Here is an 18,411-nt window from a genome sequence, read left to right on the forward strand (position 1 = left end):
GCTGGCTCCTGGCAGTGCACTCAGGCTCCAGGTGCCCTTCCAAATCTGTAGAGCACCAGGAGGGCTGTTGCTGTTGTGTGCTTGCACAGAGAGCTCTTGGAGCCACAGTGGTGGCACCCAGGGCAGGATTCAGCTTTGCCACCCTGCCGGAGGCTGGAGAACTCAGTGTTCCTCAGCTTTGTCCCCGGCAGCTGCCAGTCACAGCTGCAGTGGCAGTGGCTGTGAGGTGACCCAGAGCCATGTTCCTGGCAGCACATGGCTGTGCTTTGCTTCCTCCTTGAGCTGGAACGAGGGTTAGATGGGCTATTGGCAAGGAATTGCTGGCTGTGAGGGTTGTGAGGCCCTGGCACACGCTGCCCTGAGAAGCTGTGGCTGCCCCATCCCCTGCAAGTGTTCAAGGCCACGTTTGGTGGGATTTGGAGCATCCTGGCCTAGTGGAAGGTGTTCCAGAGCAGTGGGGTAAGAACTGGATAACCTTTGGGGGGCATTCCAACCCAAGCCAGACTGTGATTCTGTGATTAGGTGGAGTATCGGGAAAAGGTTCTTCCCCCAGAGGATGGTCAGGCACTGAAGAGGCTCCTGAGGGAATGGTCACGGCCCAGGGCTGACAGATCTCAGTGAGCATTTGGTCAGTGCCCTCAGGCACCGTGTGGGATTTTTGGGGTTTTCCTGCGCCAGGAGTTGGGCTCAATGATCCCTGTGGGTCCCTTCCACCTCAGGATATTCTGTGATTTTGTGTGAGGCTTCAATAGTTGCTCAGCAATCTCGCACTTCTGTGGCGTTTGCTGAAGCCCTTGGTGAAAATCTGCAGTTTTATATTATAAACTGGGTGTTTAAATCATTAGTATCGTTCATTAGAAATTGTGTCTGAGTAGTAAAGGCTGCATCTGTCCTTTCATTCTGAGGAAAGCAATTACATTCTTAAATCTGTTATGGAATCTCTTAAAGTGATTTTTTCTCTGCTCTAACAGCATCTAAAATTGTGAGCAGCATGGAGAAGGCCAAATATTCACTCCAGCATCAGGAGAGCCTCACACCACGATCCCATTATGGACAAGCAGCGTCTGCCCAGCTCTGGCTGCTCCTATTTGCGCTTTGTGCGCAGGAGACCCTGCATGACTTCTAGAATTACACTCCACTTCTACACACAAGCACCACGAGCAGCACAACTTCTGATTCATGTCATGCTTCACTTTCAGGGTTTAAACCTTCAGTCCTTGCCCTTTTTAAGGCACATTAAAAGCTGTGAAGCCGAACCCACCCCGTCCCGCCCCGCTTCCCCCAGATCCCCTCAGAGCGAAATGGCGCCTGAGGGCGAGCCCGCGAGTTGCCATGGCAACGGGGAGGGGGCGGGGCTGTACGGCAAGGGGGAGGGGCCTGGTGCTGCGGGATCACGTGATCCTGCGTTTTCCCGCCCTCGGCGGCCCTGAACCTCCCCGCTGCCCGTAGGCGCGTGACACCGCCCCGCCCGCCCCGCGGGAGCGCTGTTGATTGGCCGGAGGGCGAGGGAGGGGGCGGGGCTTGCGCCGCGCAGGCGCGGTGAGGGGGGAGCGCAACCCCAGTGAGGAGGAGGCGGCGGCGGCGCGCGAGCGGCTGCGGTTGGTGCGCGCGCCAAGATGGTGAGGGGGGAGCGCGCGCCGCTCCCTCAGAGGGGACCCGGGGATCGGGAGGGAGAGGGGTCCGGCCGGGAGGGGGCTCACCCCGCTGGGGCGGTGCATAGTTAGCTGATCAGAAAGGTTCGATGGGGAAATGAGAGAATAATCAACAGGAAAACGCGTGATCTGACCTCTGAGGAACTGATTATGTGTCTGTGAAACGGCTGACGGCTTGATGGCACCTGGTTGTTGGTTGTCTTGTGATGTTTCCAGCTAATGTACTGTAGAACGTCTGATTGTTGCTCATTGAACTCATTCACCCGAGTGGTGCATTTGAACTTGAGCTGTGATTGCTGGTTGGAGCAGACCAAGAGAAACAAGGAGTGCTGGATGAATGCTGTGGGGTACTTTGCATGGACATTGGTTAATGGGTGAAGTAATGGCTGTGGAGAAAGGAAGACTTTTGCGTGTTGCTTTTAGTTTGGGGAGCTGAACCCTCCTGTGGAAGGAGCAGAAGCAAAGCAAATTTGGTCAAATCTTGGTCTGTTTTGCTGTGTGCCTCTCTGGTGAGAGTCGTGCTTAGGCACTTGGGGAAATTCACGTTTACCTGTCAGCCTGAGGGTGAGGGCAGTGGCTGTCCCGAGGGGATCTGCGCAGGACGGTCCCGGCAGCAGCAGCAGCCCCTCGGTGGTGCTGGCAGGTGTTCCCTGCCTGTGCAGCAATCCTGCCTTGGCTTTCTTCGGTTTTTGTTAAGCCCGGCGTTGGTGAGCCGGCTTAGCCCCGATAAACAGTCTGAATCTGCTGTTACCAAGTGTTTTCCTTCAGATGCCCTCAGGGATTTGTGTTTGTGGCTGCGCAGGTGTGAGCAGGAGCACGGCTTGTCTGCTGGGAGAAGCTGGTGAGCCCAGAGGACTGGGAGAAAAGCTTCCTTCACAAAAGAGTATTTTATATAAAATATAACCTCAGCTTTGAAATGCAGCCCTGAGTCCTGTTGGGTTTTTTAATTGGGACCTCCTGGGTTAGTGAGTGTGGCTGTAAGTGACATTTTATATAAAATACGAGTTCAGCTGTGGAATGCAGCCCTGAATTCTGTTGTGTTTTAAAGTATTTTTTAGGGTTTTTTCCCTGAATGAGTGACAGTGGATAGTAGGGATGTTTCACAGAATCCAGAAGGAATTAGGTTGGAAAAGACCTCTGAAACCATCGAGTTCAACCTGTTTGGGTCAGAGGGACCCTGATCAGAGAGAGCCAAGGGTGATCTTTGACGTTTAGGGGAAACAAGCAAAATCAGGGACACTGTACAGGCAGTGCCTGAGCTCTGCTGTCACAGCACAGCCTGATTTCCTCTCCAGCTGTCCAGAGGAAGCACAGGCATGAAACTTTGTGCCAGGATTTGATCAAGGTGGAAATCTTTTTAGGAGCAACAACAAACGTGGGGTATGGGAGGTGGGGAAGCAGAGCCACCCGTCTGCTTTTTGGGGGAAATCTCACAATGTTGAACACGAGGAGACAGAACTGGGAGCTTAAATAGTGACATTCTGGTTTAAAAGCAGTGATTTGTCTCAGTGCAAGAGCTCGTTATTAGAGCTTTTGATTGGTAATCTTGCACCATTTTTTATCTGAGGATTTTTTTTAAGGGAACCTTGAAATACAGTTACTTTGGTACAAAGTTCTTGATGCCTTGTGAGTTCACAAACCCAGTTCAAGCTGCAGATTTTAAGTAACTTCTTTATCAAGCTGGCATGAACCCCTTGGTGGTGGAGGTTGTGTGTATAAAATGTTGCTCAGGAAATGGCAGTGGTTGGCTTGGTGCAGTTCAGAAATTGCTTGTGTAAGGGAAGATAACCTGCATGGCTGCTTGTGAAACAATAATTTCCTTCCTCATCTTCAGTGGGATGACTAATATGTTACTTGAGCATCTCTGAGAGCTTGGTGTGCACAGGGGGAAATGGCTGCATGTTTTTGGGTTAAAATGTCTCAAACTGCGTGCGTGTGAATCTCAATATTTTTGTGGGTAAAAATAAACAAGGACAATGTTGTTCTTAAATACCAATAATAGCTCTTGCTATGTTAAATGCTTAAATTACTTGATCCCATTTGCTGTTGCTCTAAGGGACTCCCTTATTTCAGGGCTTGGAAAATGCACTGTAAAATTTACTTTTTAAGTGTAGAAGTGTAAAATCTACTTCTGAAGTGTAAAGTTTACTTCTAAGAGCTCTGAGAATAATGCCACTTCAGGAGTAGTTAATAAATACTCCTAGTTAGCTGTGTGGCTTTGAAGAGGGAAATTAAAATGGATGAATGTTCTGTTAATATGGTTTTTCTAGAAAAATGAATTTCCTTTCACTCACGTTTTTTCTGGTTTATGTGATGCTCTGAAGCTTTGGACAATCTGCATGCAGGCCCTTTTCAGTATTTATGCACAGATGTGTGTGACACGGGGATTTTGTTGTCTGTTTCACTTTGTGGAAGGATTTATCTCTCCCTCCCCTCTGCCATTTCCTTTTTGCAGAGTGAATCTCTGGTGGTTTGTGATGTTGCCGAAGACCTGGTGGAGAAACTGAGAAAATTCCGATTTCGCAAAGAGACCAACAATGCCGCCATTATAAGTAAGTTCCAAACGTGCCTGACAAAAATTGTCAGAAAATCCTCTCTCCTCTTTTCTTCCCTGTGTAAGATTGCTGCTGTATCAGGTAAACATGAGCCGGGGGCTGTTTGTTCTCTGAGCTGCAGCACATTTAATGCTGCCTGTAGTTTTAACAATAAAACAGTGCTGTTCTTAGGATTCAAGTCTCCATCTGCCTTTAGCAGAGTATTTATATTTAATTGCGGCTCAGAGTCTACCACTGTTTGTAAAATGATTTTGGGAAGTCACGGGATGCACTGAAGAAGAATAGAATCACAAGGACTGTAATTGCTGTCTGCTAAAAAGCTTCATGCATCCATTGTGCAAATCGATTGTAAAAAACATTGATCTGTGTTTTATTTTGATTTATAGTGAAAATCGACAAGGATAAGCAGTTGGTGGTGCTGGATGAGGAGCATGAGGTTTGTTAAATGAATTGTAAATAAGAGTATCTTCAGCCTGCAATGTATTGTTGTCTCTAAGGTACTGCCTTAGTTTCAAATTGTTATCAAACTCTTAATCTAATTTGGGTCATGAGCTTATTTAAATGCATGGTCACTCTGCATGTAAAGCACAGCACCGTTAATAGTAAAACTATGCAGAAGCAGTTGAGTTGACTAATTAATTGCACCAAAAAAAAAAAGTTATTTTAAAGCTGTTTTAATGATGTAAAAAGCATCTTTGGCACCTGCTGGCTTTTTGAAGAGATTTCTGCTGTGTTTCCACGTAGATCTGCACATTTGTCTCTGAACTGGTCTGCCATCAATTAGGAGCAGGATTGCTAATCCCCTGCAGACTCTAAATTTGATGGGTGGCATAATAAGGTCAGCCCAGTGTGTGGTGTTTCTTAACGGTCCATAGGGCAAAATTAAATCCTTCCCAGGGATTTGAGCATTAACCAGAGCTCTTGTTCCCTAGAATGTAGATGTTAGTGTAATACTCAATTGTAATGGGGAATCTTTTTTGTTTGCTGAAGGAGGAAGGACTGAATTTTTCCAACTTTTGATTTATGTAGCTGATATTAACTTACTTTATGCTGGGTGCTTATTTGAGTTTAGCAGTAGGGTTGGCAAAGCATGGTAACTGCCAGCATAGCCAACTAAAGCAAAAAATGTTTAAAAACTTATTATGCCTAAAAATAGGGGTGATTATTCATGCTAACATTAATTCTGTGTTTAGTCGTAGGAGTCTTATTGGCACACAAATCTTCCTAAACTGCTGTAGTAATTTGGGAGGTCCTTATCAGTTCACCTGTAGATCAACATCTGCCCTACAAGTGTTTCAGTGTCCATTGTCCTGCTTTAACCTTCCAGTGTGAGGTACTTGCTCAAATATTGCTTGTGTTTAATGTCACCAGGGTATTTCTCCTGATGAGCTAAAGGATGAGCTGCCCGAGAGACAACCTCGATATCCTTCCTATGCTGCTGCCATTTGGACTTACTCACTCCTGGAAGCTGTTCAAAACGTTGGACTTCACCTTTTTAGGCCAATAATTGCTGTAGTGTGATCTTGCTGATCCTTTATTTGTGAAATAACCCAGGGGCCAGTTCTCAGGCTACACTGAGCTGTTGTACCACTTGCTGAAACAATGACTCATTTAAGCCTTTCCTGACATTTTAATTCCTTTTAGAGTATATAATGTTTGGGGAAGTAAAGAAAGCCATGGTGCTGGTAATGTAAAGAAGTGAGTAAAATGTACCAGTCAGTGTCTACTTCTAAATATAGGGCTCTGCCTGTGTAACTGGATCTGTTTTGGTACTTTCTCAGGATGTGGCTGTTGTTGTTTTGCTGCAGTTACTGATTCTGGGATTGCTGTGGGCATGTGATCCAGGGAGGAATCCCTGTTTTGAATAAAAAGGAACAAAAGAGGGCCAAGTAAATTACTCTTAACTAGTGGAATAAAAGGGGTACTTAAGTTACATGTGAAGAAAATACCTGCCCTGTTAGCCTCAAGAGCTGGCTGGCACCATTCCCTGTGCTGTTCTGAATCTTGCCTTTCATGCCTACAGTGCAGTGGGAGGCTGTAAAACAGAAGTCCTGGCTAAAACTACAGTTCAAATTCAGCAGAACACCTGAAACAACGAAGTTCTTGGTCAGCAAAGAAAGAATTTGGCTTTCATGAAGCCAGAACCACACTGGTGGGTGTGGGAAGTCTTTTTACAAAGTTGGAAGAGGAATATTTGGGATGAGAGGGTGATTTTTAGCTCTGATGTGAAACATTACTACAGAGACAGCCCTCACATTGAGGCAGGGCCAGTTCTGAAAGTCAGATGTGGAAGTGAAAACAAAACAGTGAGGTTATTATTGCCAAATTAAAACATCATCTAACATGCAGCTTTGACTTCTGCCTGCATCAAGCTCTGATAACTGAGGATTATATCCTACTAAAATAATTAATTTCTTAGTTTCTTTAACCTCAGAAAAAACATTTATTGTGTATAGTTACAAGTACCAGCATGAAGATGGAAGAGTTTCCTATCCATTGTGCTTTATCTTCTCCAGTCCAGTTGGTGAGTGAACTCTGTAGCTGCTGTGTGTTGTAAATTTGGCAATATTCTTTTCTAGGGAAGATAAAATGAATACTTGGTGCTCTCAAGGAGATTTTCCTGCCTTTGAGGTTCACATTTAGGGCACTTCAGATGTCTGATAGAAGAGATTCTCTTTTTTTCCACTTCTGAAGGCTGAGCTGGAGTGTTGGTTTCCTGCTTAGCTGGCCAAAAGGTGTGTCTGCCTACATGTGCCTGTTCTCAGTGTGCTCAGCAACCCTCCTCTGAAGGGCAGGGCCTGGAGCACTCTGCATCTGCTCATGGAGGTTCAACTTAATTTAACCTGTTTACCCCTCACATCTTGGGGAATCCTCAAAACATGACCCTGTAAGGCTCAGGAAGTGAGTGGAGAGAGGGCTGGCAGACACAGCCTGTGTTCTGAGTGATTCTGTCACTCAGCTGTCTCTTGACATGAGTGACTGGGAGGGAGGAAGTTCCTCTCATCTCAGAAGGACATGGGATCCCATTTCTTTCTGAGGATCTTAGAATCCTATTCCTTTCATTCTACCCATGAAAGGAACAGGACTTTAAGAGGGCTAGGATGGGATTTGAGAAGAGTTTTCAGGGGGCCTGGATGCAATGGGCAGCAGTAGAGGATGCTGTGAGGGGACAGTTTAAAGGGCTGTCACAGCTGTGGGGGAAAAGGAGGAAAAGAGGGCTCCCTTACCCAGATCTGAGCGTGTGAAAGTGCTGGGGGAACAGATTTCGAGGAGAAACAGACTGTAATCCTGGATCATCCCAGGTTTTTAGGGAGCAGTATAGAGCATCCTCTGCTTGTGTCACAGCAACCCTCAAAATCAATTACCTGGACAAGGCACTGTGTCATTTTAATAGAAGCCAAATAACCTGGGTCTTGGTTTGGACTTAGAGCTGAATTGCTCCTGGGCTTCCATCTGTGTTCTGAATTGTAGTAGTGTATCTTACTGGTATTACTGGATTATCCTTGTTATCCCCTGGAAGAAGATAAACTGATGGCATTGTTTTACCCTTCATTTCTCAAAGCTAGAGTAACTAGGTATATAAAAGAGTTTAGCAGCTACTGAGCATATTTTTCTTCAGCTACCTGAGAATCTTCCTGTGAATGTCTTTAGCTTTCAGTTTGGATTCTTAAAAATAAGTTTGGGGTTTTTTTTTTTTTTGAATTGTTGCAGTCAAAGTAACTAAACAAACTCTTTTCTTTTTTTTCCCTACAACTTCAGGATGTAAGCCTGAGCAGCAGATGATGTATGCTGGAAGCAAGAATAAGCTTGTACAGACAGCTGAACTCACTAAGGTATAACTGGCTTTTGAAATAACTCTCTCCCCCTTCACTGCAGGTTGTTGTTTTGTCTTGCTTGAACCAATGGCAAGAAGGGTTTGTGAGTTTGTGATGACAGTGAACAGACTCTGGGTTAGGAAAGCTGAGGAGGGGTATGTGTGGAGATTTCTGTACCCTGAAACACCAGGAGAAACAGTGTTGTCTAAAACAAAAATAGCCCTCAGTAGGATGGACATCTTTGCTGTGGGGGAGGAATTTACTGATGGGAAGAATAGACTGAAGCTTCAGTGTGGTGTGGAACAGATCAGTTTAGCTGGTTCCTGGGGCTGGATGCTTGCAGAACAGCCTGCAGAGCAAGTAACATGTGCCAAGGAATGAACAATTTCTTCCTGTGTTGGGTTCTTCCAGCACTGGCACCAGAAGAAATCAGTGCATTCACTAGGTCTGGCTGTGTGTATATTTTAGAAAAGAAATGTCACCTGGCTTTCATTTTGGAGATCTTTGAAATCTTTGCCTAAATTTACACCTAGACTCCTTTTTGCCTCAAGCAGTAAAGCTTCATAGAGTCAGTAGCTGCTTCAGGTTTTTCATGCCATGTGAAATGACTTCAGCATTTCCCACAGCACTGTTCCCTTTAGGTCTTCCTTATCCTGCAGAGTCCTTTAACATCCCAGTAAAAATGTCTGTTGGGCCAGTAAGAGAACTGTGAATCATAGGCTGGCTTGAGTTGGAAGGGACTTTAATGTTCATTTGTTCAAACACCTCCCACTAGACCAGTTTGCTCCAAGCTCTGTCCAGCTTTTGCCTGTTGCAGCTGTACCTTGTAAGAGAAGACACCTCCGTTTTAAATTAGACCTCAGGTTGACAGGAGTCAATAGAAGGCAGCAGAAGATGGTGGAAACAATCAGCACAGTCCCAAGAAATCTTTTTAGATCTGTTGAGACTGCATCTTGGAGGCCTGATAACTGTGATAGAAAGGAGGAAGACAGTTTTCAGTAAGCAAGAAAGGGTTGGTGAGAAGAAAGTGAAAGCCTGGGAAGTAGCTCAGTTGGAGTTCCTGTCACTTCTGAAATGGGAGAAATTCAGCCTGAATGGCTTTTGAATGCAAGTCCAGGACTGGGTATAGAGGTTCATGATCATTCATCCTCCTGAAGGCAGAGAACACAGGCTGCCTCCAGTTGGGATTGCCTGCTTGTTCTTCAAATGTACTTTAATTCTTGCCACTTGCTGAGCTGTGTTTCATTTTAACTCCTGCTGTGACTTCCTCCTGGTGTGATTTTTGCTCATGGCTCAGTTCTCTCATCAGTCTCCAGTGACTTGCATACTAGCTTGGTTCCTGTTCAGCTGTTCTGTTCTTGTAACACTAATTTTTTGGGTTTCTGCATTTTGAAGGCCTGTGAATTTGTAAAATTACCTGACTTGGGTCTTTGGGCATCTGATGGACTCCAGTAATCAATGCATAATTAACGTAATTTCTCTTCAGGCTATTAGAAACAAAACCCAAACCCTAACCAGTTACTTGCCCACATGGAATATAAAGAGTGTATTGGTGGTTTGGACCTTGTTTTCTGCTTCAAGGCTTCATTAAAGACTTCACAAAGCTTTGGGTTAGTAGTTTTTAGATTGTTTTGGGGATTTTGCCCAGAGCAGCTGTGGCTGCCCCATCCCTGAAGTGCCCAAGGCCAGGTTGGACGGGGCTTGGAGCAACCTGGGATAGTGGAAGGTGTCCCTGCCATGGCAGGGGATTGGACTAGATGGTCTTTAAGGTCCCTTGCAACCCAAACCATTCTATGCTTTTAGGATTTTGTTGGGTTTTTTCCCAAGTTTTCTATTTTGAGATATTTTACAGTCAAAACAATATGCTACTGGCTAATATGAATTTATTTCAGTTGAAAGAAAAAATAACTGTGTTGGACTGAGTAAAATTGCTGAACTTTGGACTTAAATCAACTCAGATAATAAATTATTTGTATTCTTCAAAATACCATCTTGCTGAGATAATGCATGTGAGATGGGGCCACTTCAGGGTTATTTTAAAATGTAGTACATGTGCTTAAGGGATAAGAGTAAAGCCTAGAAATAGCAATTACAAGATTTCTTGTTCATGTCAATGTTTTTGCCACTTAGTTTGTGTATTTTCCTCTGATGTGATGCTTTCAAGAAAGCACCTGAAAACTCTGGGTTGGTGAGTGGTTTATTGCAGCTCAGACAAGGTGTGTGGAAAGGTTGCATTGTGTGCTTGTCCCTTTGCAGCCCAGGAATTGATGCAATGCTGTTTTGTTTAGGTATTTGAAATCAGAAATACAGAAGACCTAACTGAAGAATGGCTGCGTGAGAAACTGGGCTTTTTCCACTAAGGGAAACCTCTAAGTATTTATGTACCATCCTGGTGATACTGGAACCAGACATGAATACTTACATCCAAGCAATGCACTGTATTCACAGCTGTCTCCTGCAGTATCTCTCTTGTGCAGAGTTTGTGCAAAGAATAGCAGGTCTGTCTCCTTGAAGTAACAAATCTTTGCAGGTGTTTCCTTATTTGTACCTGCTAAAAGGGAATACTCCTCTGCAGGGACTCCTTTTGCACTCCTGTGACTAATATTTCTGTAACTAAAATAGTTCAGTTCTGGATTTATAACCGTGTACAAACATCATTTGGAAGCTGACGCTAACTTTTTCTGAGCTACAAATGCATCCTTATGACACACATTAGCCATTCATATGCAGAATTTATGTACTGTCACTTACCAGATTTTTTGACTTAACGTCTTCTCAATTTTGAAGCATTTGTTGGAAGCTCCCTGGAAGCATTTGTGTGGTATTAAAAAGTCAAAATCCTTGTACTGCAAATCCATCCATTTATCTTTTCATCGAGTCCATGTGAACTGTCTCAAATTCTTGGAACTAATTTTTGTCATTCCAGTAATTCCTCAGTTGCCTGAGTCAATCTTCCTAAATTTCAGGGCAAAGCTTTGACTGTCCAGTTCTCATGCTAATACAGTCTCACAGGAACCAGTTGATATCTAAGGGCTGAACTACAACTCTGGTTCCTCTTGTACCAGATTTCTTCTTGCATCTCTGTTCTGACACTGTTGAGAAGTTTACCTCTGCTCATTTCCTGTTACTGAACACCTGGTGATACTGTGTGCCTTTCATTTGTTAGCTTTAAAAGGACTTGAGAATTTTACACTGCCACTTCTTACAAATTTGGTAAAAACTTTGTTAAAGAATCCAAGTAATATTTGTTTCTAGTGCCTCGTGCTGCAGTTGACATCTCTTAAAACAAAAAGCCAACCTCATTTTCTTTGAAATTCCAATCATCTGCTCCATTTGTAGGAGTCAGGAGGTTAAAGCTTTTCATGACAATGAACGATTTATATCTCTTTTGTTATAAAAGTTGGCCACACATAGCTTTTGAGTACTTTAATTACAACCTCTAACTTTCTTAATGGCTTTTTGGTCAAAATTACATTCCAGATGAAGCTTTTGCATAAGTGATCATTTGATTTTCATCTACTTAACGGTTCATCTCTTTGAAACAGCAAATCTAATGTGAAAATAGTATTTAACTTTTATAAATGACCAGTCTTTTTACAGGTCTGTTTTATATTGACTAGAGTAGTTGTCTGATGTGGACACGTTCGGCACGTGCTGTGGCAGAGGAGCACTCATGGGACAGTCTCTCCCTATCTTGCTCGTGAGTGTTTGTTGTGCTTCTGAACAAGTGTCTGCGTAAGAGCAGCTTCCTGTTGATAACATACCTTAAAATACAGCTGCCCCAACCAATCTGCTCGCTGGGAAGGAATGCAGTGTTAAATTTGGAGGCCAGTATTTCATGCTGTGAAACCTTTGCTGAAAGTGGTGTTATTTTTCATTTGTCACCATAGGTTGTGTTAGTGTTAAAACACTGACTCCTGCAAGATCAGAAGGAATTCATTTGCAAAGGTCTTCAGTGTTGGTAAATCTCTTCCTAGTTTGATGTTATTACTCATTTATTTGTATATAAATCTGACTTGAGAGGAGCTTTTCAAAATACTTGTTGGAATGATCCAATTAAATTGATCTTTTGGTGCGGGAAAGAAGTGCTTGTAATTAAATTTCTGTGTTAACGTACTGAACTGGAAAAACAATTTAGTTTCCCTGGATGAAAAAGTGTTGATTATGAAACTGTTGCTTGATCATTCTGTACTGCAAATCAATAAAAACCATGTTTTTTGTGACAAACATTGTATAAATAAGACTTTGGCTTAAAGGATAGTGTCATTCCAAGCATCAGTCTGGAAACAGCAAGAATCTCTTTTGAGGTTTTTTTGGGATTGTACTAAAGGTGAGGCATGTCAAAGTACAGTGTGGGTGAGAGGAAGCTGCTGCTTGGAATGTTCAGCTTGATTTGCAGTGGGGAAAAACTGGATTAATCATGTCTGTTGTACTTTGTACACTGGTGGGCTGCCAGCAGCCAACTGCTGCCTGCACAGGTCTGCACAAAAATAACTGTACAAGAGGCCTGTATCAGGAGGGAAGGGAGGAGCTGCTGCATGAAATGATGAAATTTGACCTTTCATCTCTGGATTGCTCCCCCTTCTGCCAAGAAAACATTATTCCTTACAGCTGAATCTTCAGCTGAGTTCTTCCACGTCATGTTCTCGTGCCTCACTTAAGCACTTTCTGCCTTGGGTGCTGCCCCTCCAGCCTTGCAGGGAGCAAACAGATCCTCGTGGGAGTGTTAAAGCCCAGTTTCTCCTGGAAGGTGCTGTTGATGCTGCTCAGCCCACCAGTATTATTACTCTTGAGCCAGCCCTGCCTGGCAGCTGTTCCTTCTTCCCTGGCTGAGCTGTGGAAGCAGCTGCAGGTCTGGAAGATGAGTGTGCAGAGGGTGTTTGCTGTTCCAGCCTTGTTTGTGTTCTCTTTGGTCTTAATGCAGTGTTTTGACACAACTGGCTGCTGCTAATTGTCCCGGGCTCTTGAGATGCAGGTAGTGCTAACACTTGATTAAACAAAGACATTATGTCCAGGTCTTTCCTGCAGAAATAATCCTTGTTTTCATAACATCCTTTCCCTACCTTATCTGTAGAACTGTGTGTTCTGTGCTGCTGCCCCCTTAGGCTCAGTGGGAGGCAGATGAGTCCATGTTCAGGCCAGTATGTTCCTGCTGGGCTTTGCTGGTGAGTTGCCCATCTGTAATCACACATTTCTCTTGAATTTTCAGACCTCTAAAGAGACATCTAAAGGACAGCATAAATTAGCCTAGGGGAGCCTTTGTAGCTAAAGGTGTGAGAGTCAGCATTTTCCACTGGGAGCTCCTATTTTTCAGGAGTTAGTAAGTTGGCCATAAAATCCTTGGTCTGGAGTTAAAGGTCTCTCCAAGGGAGACTTCTGCCACAATTAATCAGGTTTGCTTTAAATATTGACTAGATGGCTGGGATACAGCTCTTGTAATCCTATTCACTGATGGTAAGCTGAATTAAAGCATGAGTTTGCATGTCAGCCCATGAAATAGACTTGTAGTGTTTTGAATATTTTTAACAAAAAAATGTAAATGCTGGTATTTGATGGTTTAAGTGTATTTCTAGTATCATGAATACTGTTCTGATCTATTAAAGGAGGCAATAATGCAGGTGTTGACACCTTTTTCACTTCTCCAAAGGAGCATCTTTGCATTTGTACCAGGATTCCATTTTTGTATCTTTAACTGTAAAATAGCTGGTCCAGAAGCAATGTTAAACTGATGACAGGGGTCTGACTCAAACAGGCAGAAGCGAGAGAATTCAATTCCTTACTTCAGTGCATTCCAAAAATAAACATCATGAACATTGTTTTTATACATACATGTAGTGACTGTGAAGTGGAGCCGTGGTGGGACATGAGAAGGGGCTCAGTGGAACTCTTGTGTTTGTTCTGTGGTCCAGGCTTGTCTTAAAAGGGGTGAGAGGTTCACGGCCAGATTTGAGAATTTGGCAGTTCCATGAAAATACCAGTAACCAGTACAACTTCCATATGCTGTGTAGTCTCTGCTACTTCACATTGCATGTTTACTTTAAACCAAATCTTTTTTTTTTTTTTTTTTTGCTAAGCATGGTGCTTGTATTGGTTTAAATAAAATGTTTCATTAAGAGGTTGTGTTGGCCTGTTTTAATTGTAAAGTGGTCCCTGTGTGACAGGGAAAAGCTGGTGCTGCTTGGTATGACTTTCCTCCTTTTCTCAGCTTCCTGGAGTTTGTGTTGGACTTGTAAGGTGTCTTCAGTCTCAACTGCTCCCTCATTTGCTGTTGTACCTAAATTAATTCCTGTTTCCATCTGCTGTGATGGGGAGGAGAGGAGCTGTTGGAATACTGCAGGGAACTGCTGTGCTCTGCTGCTTTGCACCTTTGTGTCACAGACCTCCCACTGTCTCCAGATGAGGTGCAAGGCAGTGTGGGCTCAGTGGCAGCCTGCAATGTCACATCAACTTCCCTGTTCCACCTCTCCCACAAGGCTCCTGGCAGAAGCTGGAGCTGTGGAATACAATACAGAGTGCAGATGCCCCCTGAACAGTGTCAGAATAGCTGTCAAGGAAACTCTAAAGCTTGAAGGAGACAGAGGAACTTAGTTTTTTTTACTTTCCCAGAGTCATTGGCTCATCTCTTTCCTGCCCAAGAGACCAATGCATTAATTTGATTTAAGCCCTTCTTTTCTGCATTCTTGCTGTTTCATCCTGTCATGATCTTTCTAGACTTTGATTCCTCTATTGTTGAAAAAACTGCCAAGTATAATCCAAGGAATTCAGCTTCAGTACCTGACATGGATTGTTTCTGTGAACACCAAAGAACAGCATTAATAGGCCACTGATTAGACATGACAGAAATAAACCCCTTTGCTCCCAGGTGAGAGAAATCTATGAAGGAGAAAATGCACAGCTGCTTCAGCACATCTGGCTCCTGAATCTCAGTCACTGAAAGGCAAAATCTATTGCCAAAAGCTTGGGGAAGAAAAAGCTGCTGAGGGAAAAGAATGGTTTTCCAGAAAAGGAGAACTAAAAAAGGAATAAATAGCTCTCCTATGGGAGGAGAAGGTCACTTGTGGGGTTCTGAGTGTGCTTCACTAGGAAATGGGCAATAGTTCATTGATACTGCCACATCACAGGCCATAAAAACAACAGCAGAGTAAAGAGAATTGCCAGGAGTTTCAGGGATGTGAAGTGATGGGCAGCTTTTCCATTCAGGAAAGGTCAGTGGCTTCTCATAGTTATGATGAAAAGGTCAGTTGAGTGGTGATTAAAGTCAAAGCTAAGGGGAGTAGGAATCAAAATGGGAAATCTCTGCAGAGCAGGACAAGCCTGCAGTGTACCTGCAGCCTGAGCATCTCACAGAGGTGTTTTCCCTTCCAGGTGTGTGGAGACAGCTTGCCCAGGGCTGGGAGTTTGCTAAGGAGACCTGCAGCTTGGCAGGGTGTCTGGGAATAGTATGGAGAAGAGGAGAAATGTAGTTTGTTCTGAGGAGCTGGAAGAAGAATCACAGGATGGTTTGGGTTGAAAGGGACTTTAAATACCACCCAGTTCCACCCCTGCCATGGCAGGGACACCTTCCACTGTCCCAGGCTGCTCCAGGCCCTGTCCAGCCTGGCCTTGGGCACTGCCAGGGGTGGAAGCTGGGGCAGTTGCTGTCTGTGTGTGACAGTGTGTGAGTATGCCTGTGCCTGCTGCTCCATGGCTTGTTGAATTGACTGGAGTACAAGCTGGCTCTCCCAGGCTCCTCACAGGTGAAGTTCCTGTAGTTTCCTGTGTAGGTGCAGGTGAGGGTGGGAAGCCAAGCACAGGCAGGTGAGATGCTGACACAGTGCCATGAGAGGCAGAACTGACATTGAGCAGCCTTGAGAGGGAAGGCTGGTGGGGCTGGGGGCAGGACATGAGGTACTCTGGGTGTAAGAGCGGCTGGAATTTGTTCAGCTGCACTCCTGTATGGCAGGGCTGAGGATTTAAGGTGGGCCTCACCCCTTGGAACAACAGTGAAGATCTGCCAGGTGGGTCCATCCCCTGCACTTGTTAGTTGGCACAGTTGTGTCAGCTGCAGTTTTGGTGATGTACTACAAGGTCTAAAGAAATTAAGCTCAGCTTCCTGTGGGAAAACCTGCACAGAGGGGCTTATAAATTATAAATGCTGGAGATGTTGGATTTGGCTTCTACATGTGTAACTCCAGTTTGGTTACGTCCTCTGCAGGGCTTCCCTTAGGGTAGGTAACTGCTTCTCTCTGCCAGCAAAGGCAGAGCTGTGGAGATGATGTCATTTGTTGCCACCCCCTCCAGAAGGCAACTGAACCCAGGGAATTGGTCCTGTGTGCTGAGCTGGCCTTGAGGCTGGTCTGGGAACACAGTTTAAATGGTAACTGCTGGGGAAGAGAGAGTTTTTCTGGGATCTGAGAGGCAGTCCTGGTGTTCTTGAAGAGCAGCCTTGAACTGCCAGACATGCAGGCATACAGGTTCCTACAGTACAGCAGGGAAAAGGAGTTGTAGTTCTCAAAATTTGTATATGGGATCAACCTCTTGGGGAATTGGCATCCTCTCTCTGGGCTGCAGAGTAAAGGTGAGCACTGGCTTGGTTTGTGCTGTGTTCAAGGCATTGGAAATGTCAATTCCAGCATTGTTTTAATAAATACAGTTCTGAAGTACAAGGACCCCTGGCTTTAGCTTTTAACTTTTCAAATTAATACACATTTGTATCTGGTTTCTATATTGAAATGTTGAATGTAAGGCTGAGCAATTACATACCTCAAGTTTTCTATTTTCATTTTGTGGGAAGCAACAAAGGGTGAAATACTAAACGGGATATTCTCTGTAGGTGGTTAGAACACTGCATGTGATCAGCCTGTTGGAGTGAGACCTCAGGAAGCCAGCAAGCTGATCAGAGGAATAGAGCATCTCTGCTGTGAGGAAAGACTGAGAGAATTGGGATTGTTCAGCCTGGTGAAGAGAAGGCTTCCAGCACCTGAAAGGAGCCTACAAGAAAGATGGAGAGAGCATATTTACAACAACTTGAGGTACCAGGACAAGGGGGAATGGCTTCAAACTGAAAGAGTAGGTTTGGATTGAATATCTGAAAAACTTTTTGACTGTGAGGGTAGTGAGGCACTGGCACAGATTATCCAGAGAAGCTGTGAATGTCCCATCCCTGGAAGTGTTTAAAGCCAGGTTGGATGGAGCTTGGGATAGTGGAAGGTGTCCCTGCCTAGGGCAGGGAGACTGGAACTAGATGATCTTTAAGGTCCCTTCCAACCCAAACCATTCTGGGATTCCATAATTCTAAGTTCACATCAGTGTAAACTTGGGCACTGTTCCTCTCCCAGGTCCTGCAGGCTTTTTTCCATGTCTGCTGTTTCTTTGGGTGCTGTTGGATGCTGTGATCCTGTGTGGATCAGAGGCTGTCTGATGCAGTGAGTGTGCAGCATCCCGTGCAGCCTCGCTGTGCTCCGTGTAACCTCCCTGTCTTTTCTCTAGCCGTGGAGCCAAGGGGGTGATCTCGATGCCTTTGCATAGATGTGGTTAATCAGAGTGGCCCATTGTGTCCCAGCACGGGGGATCATCTCCTCTGGGCTGTCCTGTCGTGTTTCATTCCTCCAGGGACTGCAAACACACTCTGGGTTAACCCTGTTCACCTCTGGAGCAACGTGAGGTGTCTCCTACAGAACTGATGGAGCTGGGCTGAAACTCCCCTGACAGCTCTCACAGTTCCTCAGCAGGGGACAGAGGGGACACAGGAGCAATTATCATCCAGAGGGACTGAATGCAGAACAGACGTAAACACTGGGAGAACAGCACGTCTGTCTTTCACGGCAAATTTACTCCTGTGACAGGGAAGTCCTATCCAGGCTGTCTGAAAGGCACACACTGTCAGCCCATTTCTGCTGTTCCATGCCATGAGCTCCATGAATGCAGCTGCTCTTCCCTCTCCTGGAACCTTTGGCCCAGCAATTAATATAATGCACCCTTGAAATCCCCGTGCCAAACAGCAGCTGCCGTTGTCACCTCATTTCTGTGGAAAATGGGAAGACAGCAGAAGAAAATGGGGCAGAAATTCACTTGAAAGGGAAAGGGGCACCAGCCATCCAGTACTTTCGCTGAGCCTTAGAGGTGGAAGCAAAACAAAAAATTAGGGGTCATTGTCCCTATGGAGCTGAAGAAGGAACAAGAGAGATCTAACATTTGTTCAAAATGATGTCTAATTTTAAATATCCATTGTTAGAAAATGCTGCTGGATAATTGGAAGGAGAACGTGCCTGCCTTGCTCACAACTGCAGTCTGCCTGGCCATCTGCTCTGCCAGCAACAAATCCTGGATTGATCTGCGAGTGTGATTAATTCAGCGAGGACGACAGGATCAAGGGATCAGCCAGAGACAATATTTATACCCTACCTCCAA

At 44.7% G+C, this 18,411-nt stretch overlaps 1 protein-coding gene across 6 annotated transcripts; it reads left to right on the forward strand.

Moving 5' to 3' along the window:
• Positions 1-1,493: 1,493 nt before the first annotated feature.
• GMFB (glia maturation factor beta) lies at positions 1,494-18,411 on the forward strand. Of its 6 annotated transcripts, XR_010364128.1 has the most exons (8): positions 1,821-1,873; positions 4,108-4,204; positions 4,594-4,643; positions 5,579-5,628; positions 6,649-6,731; positions 7,967-8,040; positions 16,835-17,033; positions 17,491-18,411. XR_010364128.1 is itself a non-coding variant. In XM_064423106.1 (7 exons), the coding sequence occupies exons 1-7, from the start codon at positions 1,617-1,619 to the stop codon at positions 10,380-10,382; spliced, it is 429 nt and encodes a 142-aa protein (XP_064279176.1). In that variant the 5' UTR covers positions 1,494-1,616; the 3' UTR covers positions 10,383-12,249. The 6 variants fall into 6 exon arrangements, 5 of the variants coding, with proteins under 5 accessions (XP_064279176.1, XP_064279177.1, XP_064279178.1 ...); XM_064423106.1 differs by lacking the exons at positions 1,821-1,873; positions 16,835-17,033; positions 17,491-18,411 and adding exons at positions 1,494-1,619; positions 10,311-12,249; XM_064423107.1 differs by lacking the exons at positions 1,821-1,873; positions 16,835-17,033; positions 17,491-18,411 and adding exons at positions 1,534-1,602; positions 10,311-12,249.

This window comes from Passer domesticus, chromosome 6 (genome assembly GCF_036417665.1).
Source record: "Passer domesticus isolate bPasDom1 chromosome 6, bPasDom1.hap1, whole genome shotgun sequence".
In the NCBI taxonomy this organism is placed as follows: Eukaryota; Metazoa; Chordata; class Aves; order Passeriformes; family Passeridae; genus Passer; species Passer domesticus.

Bases quoted from the DNA above. Each gene is read 5' to 3' on its own strand.
- GMFB (XM_064423105.1), top strand. The intron at 6,732-7,966 runs GTGAGTGAACTC...CTACAACTTCAG, and splicing joins TATCTTCTCCAGTCCAGTTG to GATGTAAGCCTGAGCAGCAG. The intron at 8,041-10,310 runs GTATAACTGGCT...TGTTTTGTTTAG, and splicing joins AGACAGCTGAACTCACTAAG to GTATTTGAAATCAGAAATAC.